Source organism: Anopheles bellator, chromosome 1, assembly GCF_943735745.2.
Source record: "Anopheles bellator chromosome 1, idAnoBellAS_SP24_06.2, whole genome shotgun sequence".
NCBI lineage: Eukaryota > Metazoa > Arthropoda > Insecta > Diptera > Culicidae > Anopheles > Anopheles bellator.
In genome coordinates, this window is record NC_071285.1 from 38,043,629 (window position 1) to 38,049,628 (window position 6,000).

The 6,000-nt window shown below is 47.1% G+C and overlaps 1 protein-coding gene across 1 annotated transcript in view; it reads right to left on the bottom strand.

Annotated features, from left to right (window-relative positions):
* The window catches only part of LOC131211675 (hemicentin-2), a 104,751-nt gene extending 98,966 nt beyond the window's left edge, over window positions 1-5,785 (bottom strand). The window contains exon 1 of the mRNA XM_058205253.1: window positions 5,716-5,785. Coding sequence (XP_058061236.1) covers window positions 5,716-5,785 — 70 coding nt within the window. The remainder of the gene's footprint in view (window positions 1-5,715) is intronic.
* Between the last annotated feature and the right edge of the window lie 215 nt (window positions 5,786-6,000).

Genomic DNA, 6,000 nt, shown 5'->3' on the forward strand with positions numbered 1-6,000 from the left:
GCACACCAAATGGTATGAACATAATCCCTCAAGTCGGGCTCATTGTGATTTAGATATGACAGACAATTTCGTTCAACGAATCGGCTCAGCGGCAGCTCATTGAGCGACGCGACAGCTCTTCGTTTGTGAAGTCAGCAGGATTTTTTAAAGTCGTTGAAACAAGTGTCTGAAAATCTTGTGCTGATGGTTCTCCGATCGAATCGACTCGATGACAAACTGTACATAATTGTAAAATATTGATGAAAAATGCTCTGTCGAGAAGAAAGTGTGGAGAAATAAAAATGCTGCTTTTAAGGGTGTACAATTTCTATATCAAACAAACAAACGGCCATAACAAAACAAGAAGGAAAAATGAGAAACGAATGCATATATGTAACAAAAAGTGATAGAATCACAAAAATACAACATAAAATAGAAAACTTAAATAATCGTAAAAAAGCAAATGAGACAATGCAAAACAAAGTATAGAACAAAATGTTCCATAAATGATCTAAACAATTAATTCCGACGACGTCAAACAGAGAGCAAGAGTTGCATTCGGTTCGGCCACCGATGGCAAATACGAGGTGTGATTAAAAATGTTCGCGTCTTTATAATTTCCGCGGGCTACGTATATACGATCTTGGTTTTTTTGGTGGCGTTAGGTTGCTACACATGCCAGTAACTTATGGTAAAAAGTTTGGCCATTTTTAGTAATCAGTCAATTTTTAACAGTGGTTTAGCTTGGACAAGATTTGGCCCATTGTCGATTTTTGTCTCGTTGAGCCCCAAATTACACTCTAGTGACGGCAAAGTCACTTTATTCCCCAGATCTGGCCCTCTGTTATTTTTTTCGGTTTTTTCCTTTTTCCAAAACTCAAATTTACGCGTCGTGGTTTATTACTTTTGGAGTACACAAAAATCGACGATGGAACAAATCTTTTCAAAGCAAAACAGCTATCAAAAATTGACTAATTATTCAAAATGATTGAACTTTTTACCATAAGTCACTGACATGTGTAGCAACCCAACGCCAAATCGGATCGATCACCAAAAAATCGGATAAACGTAGCTCGCGGATATTCAAAAGTTGCCAAAATTTTTGAACACACCTCGTATACTACCCAAGTAACGCAGGCTAGTGAAACGTCCTCCACATGGTAGGCCGCCTGGGCCCTGCCCACTTGGGGCAGTGTACTGAATTGCACTCTGGCCGCTGGAGAACATCCGCCGGATAATGTTGCAAACATGCTCATTTGCTGTTTGCGAATTTTGCATTCCTAAAACCGGACCAGCCCGCAGCGGTGACATCACACTTTTGGTTCTGTTCATAAATTGGTTGTTTTGCGCTTGTTCGCGGTACGCTACGCATTGTTGTGCCCTTTTTTGCCGTGCCCCATGTTGCGCTTGTTCCCACGCTTGTTTTTCGGATTCGGAACGGGCCGACGCTGGTGGGCTAAAAATGCGCCAAACAACCCGCGTCCGTGTGCATGTAACGGAGAGGCAAAGGAGCAGGGCTTGTTACTACCGTACGCCGCTGACCGGGCGCGACGCGGCTCTGGTTGACGCAGTTCACATTTTTTGCTACTTCCATTGATTATAATAAAATTATGTTAATTTATGCTTACCGCGAACCGGGCATCGGCCCACCGGTCTTGCCGAAGCCGTGCCGGGGAATACGATTACCGGCGTGAGTGCTTCGGGGCGCAACGCAAACGTAACTCGTACACCCATCTATGCTGCGTGCTTCAGTGCTTTCGACCGCCTTTTCATACATCCGAATCGATTTAGCATCGTTTTCCACGCTCTACAATCGACTGTCGGTCACTGTTTGCTCAACAGTCCCCAGTAGAATCCGAATGGCATTGTTCGGCCTTAAAAAAGGACAGCCTCCTTGGGAAGCGGCAGATGAGAGGAAAAGAAACACATAATGCGGACCAGTATTTGCGCCAACAGTGTCCGCATAATCAGCGGCCCGGAATGTGTTCGATGGTGAAAGCTAAGTAAATTGTCAACACTAATTTGCATCTCTCGCCTTACGAAAGGTCCCTCGTTTGTGCGCTGAAAGTCGCTCGGAACCGAACTCAACTCAAGCAGTCTCGCCACGTTGTGCCGTTGAGTGGTGACAAGGAGTCAGTGACGGCACCCGAAAACCCGGAAACATGACAGCTGTCGGTCGGTCGGCGATACCTACGTCATCACGCACACATCCGGTTTTTAGTGCGCGAAGCTTTCAAAGCTCCGCACTTTGATGTGATGGAATCCACGTACCGTGGAAACCCGGTGGAACACTTCCGGCGAACCCGCCCACTTCACGGACCCTCCAGCCCCATTATGCTCACAGCATAATACCGCTGTCGCTCGCTCGGGAGCTATTATGAGCTTACGCGGGTAATGGGTTCACGTTTGAAGCTTGTCGTCTCACCATTAACGGTGCCGCTAATCGCGTCAAGCTTTTTCCACGATATCGCGAATGATTGATCTTCTGCGGAATGCTTCGTCGCTAATGGCATTGGTGGTAATGGAAAAGAACAGTCTTCGACGCGCTGAGTAGCAATTGATTGAATTGATTGAATTATCAAATTCTCATCGACGACACGCAGAACGGAAGTTGTAGGAAAAATGAGCATACAGATGATCTCATTTTTAAAATTATGTAATGCTCGATTCTGCATGATAATAATCAGCTGCAATGAAATGTGCTTCCTTATCACGCGCATCACAATTGGGCCATTATGGAAATTTCAATGGAACCATTACCTGATTCGGTAGCAAACCTGTATGCTTCAGTAACTCTCATAATTAGTTATTCATCCATTAGTGATGCATGGGGAACTCCAACTGCTTAGCGATCAGTTCGTCAATCTTTCGTGTATGGGATCTCCAAAGCGATTGAAACGTAAATTATATTACCTGCAATATGGTTACTTCATCGATTTCTTTTTCTAAACACATCTCATGACATCTTTCGAATAAGGACGAACGTTATGGTTGTGGTGATTAAAATTCATGAATCATTTAAGTAACTGTGTAGCAGCCACCTGAAACAAATCTGTGTCTTGCAGACTGTGAAATGCGCCGAAGCTAATGTGCCAATTTTCCAATGCAAGGAAACGCTGGCTTTTAATTATGTAAATTTTGGCCATCACCAGAAAGAATTTGCTAACCGGTGAACATCCCACGGACCCCACTAGTGGCCGAATGAGCAGCTAAATGTGCCGACCAAACGGAGTGGAAATGAGGCCAGCACTATCTGCAGCAAATCTTAAATTAGTTGGTCGCTTGGCGCTACGCACAGTTCCGGTGCGGTCAGGAAGCATTGGGGAACCCCCCCAAAAACCTGTGGCAGATTATCTTCAAAGCAAATATTCATATCATGCACAGTCCTCGGCGTCGCCGTCGTCGGTTCGATAGAGATTTATAAATTCCCCAATTTCTAAAGACCGATCCGCAGTGGCCCTCGAGGGATCTCCGTACCACCCGGTGGGGCGGAACAGACTGGATATTCCCTGGCCTGGCCTTGCCACATAATGCCCGCGGTACCGCGTGGCGCAGCATAAAATTTATAGAACCTTCCCTCTCTTTCTCTCCACGGCTAGGCGACTTCTTACCGATTCACTATCTCCCAGGACGTGACTTTGCTTGAGAAAGAGATTTTAAATTGATACAGCACGAAGAACGGAACACCCGGCACGTGGGCCGGCTCCCGTCCCGAGCTGCACGTGTCCGTGTGGCCATCTGTGTACGTGTGTATGTGTGAAGAATGGCGGGTGTGCTTGAAAGCGTTCTTCATGCTGCGCTATTCACGTTGCTCGCTGGCTTCCTTCGGTAGCGTTTCGCGCGAACGAACGAAAGAACTGCCTTCTGCTTAGCCCTTGTGAAACTCTCCCAGGGCTTCGCCTTCCCGCTGGGTTTACAAAAATAAAGAACGCTCACGATTTTCCCCAGTGACCGCTCCAGTGGATAGATTCATCGTCACGCGACGCTCGCGATACGTTATCGATTTCCGTCTCGATAATGTGTCGTGGTGCGCCGGAAAAAGCATTCCAAGGCAAACGGAACCACGAACCGCCGCGTGTGTGTGTCTGTGTGGTGACCATGACCAACCGTTGCCACTGGTTCGAGCTGCAGCAGTGCGAAAAACACGTTAAAAAACGAAATGGAGGAAAATCGAACCTATCGAATGACTAATGGACTCGACGGGCACGGGCCCTGAACATGTTCATATTCCTCCCGTGCTGGCACCGACATCGGCTGGCCACGGTTGGCTGCGATTTGCGATCGGAGCGGAAATATTTTGCCGGCACTTCCGGCCACCACCTCCGGCCACCGGAGCCCCCCACTTTCCGATCCTGCCATTTATCTCTCCCACGATTTGACCTTGTTGTGCAATTACTGTACACTCTACAGCGTTCCGCTACAGCCTGTGTCTGTCTGCGTATGTGTGTTTGTGAATCCAGTTTTCGCCTTGTTCCACTCTCTTTCTCATACACCCTCTCTCTCTCTCTCTCTCTCTTTCTCTTTTTCAAACTAGGACTGGGGCCGTTTGGATCGTTGGGATCGTTTGGTCGCGTTTCACATTTTTCCGCCCAGTTGGAGCAATTAATCTTGATGTAAAATATCGTTCCGGCACGATCTTCACGACGAGGACCGGAACCAAAAAATACTATTTATTTCTCTTTCCATTCAACTCTCTCTCTCTCGCTCTCTCTTTTACAATTTTCCCCCCTGAGAATGTGAACGGGAAGAGCCGAGATCGGCCAAGGAGTGCTGGAGAAAGCGAAACCGAAGACAGCCGGTGGAAAAGGCACCAACAGTCTTGGAACTTGTCTCCCGAGAAGAAGTTCGAGTCAACGAGTGGTCGGTGGGCGGCCGTCGGTCGAGAGTGCCGGTCGTTCATCCTGTCCGAGCTGTCCGAGACATCCGGAGCGGATTTACGGGCATGTCCTTCCACGACAGGATGCCATTTGCCTTGGAAATGTTTCCCAGTGGACCGGACGGCCGAATCGGGCCCGTGGCCCAAACTACGCAACGCCACGACGGGCGCTGCGTTTGGTTAGTATTTTTGGAGCTAATTGAAGTGATTATGTACCCGTAACTCTCCACTGGACCGTGTTGTTTGCCACGTTTGCTCCAAATCCTTGGTGAGGGATAAAAAATGGATCCACCGGCAGGCACTTTATCACGGGGTGCTTAAACGGTCGGGCGGCACGTACCGCGAAAGGCCCACTCCTTGCGAGAAACATGTTTGCTGCATGCTGGCCAGGGGGAAAACAGTGCATTGTTTTCTTTTTCGGATGTGTAATTTTTTGCATTCTGGAGGTTATCACATTTGTTAAATCATGTCAACAAACTTTGTGAAACCAAAGGATGTCCTTTAGTTCTTTTCCATTGAGTTTTTTTTCGTTTATGTCATATTTTGGCAATAGATACGACAAATTATAAAGTAATCAACCTCAAACAACCGTCGAAAATCCTATTAAAGAGGCTTGTCGGTCATTTGCAGTAATATCCCTTAAACTACTCTCTCCGATTAATGGTTCCCAGAAGAGGCATACCAAAATCCGACTTAATGCGAAATTATTTCCCATGGCGCAATGAAATTATGATTCCGCCGCGCCTGTAGGCTCATGTTTCGGTTCGTAAGGTATGTTTGCCAGCAAACATCGGTCGCGAAGAATTAAAAACAGAAAAAAAACTACGCCAGTGGGAAGCAGAAAACATAAATTCACTCACCTGAGTCGAGCGTGGTGGCAAGCAGGATGGATGGCAGGCAGAGAAGAATCAATTTAAGCTCCAACATCATTATCGCCGATTCCGTCCGACTTGGCTTTCGAGGCATTCGCTCCTATTTGCTCACCGCGCTGCCTACCGTTAGGCGTTATTCGCGTTCTGCTGCTTCACCGCGATGCTCGGCTGCCTGTCTACTTTCAGGCGCACCAATCTGTAACCGACCGTGTTCGTTCTCGCTGTGATCCTCGTTTCTAAACGAAATCAAAAAAACTACCATCTGGTTGCTCG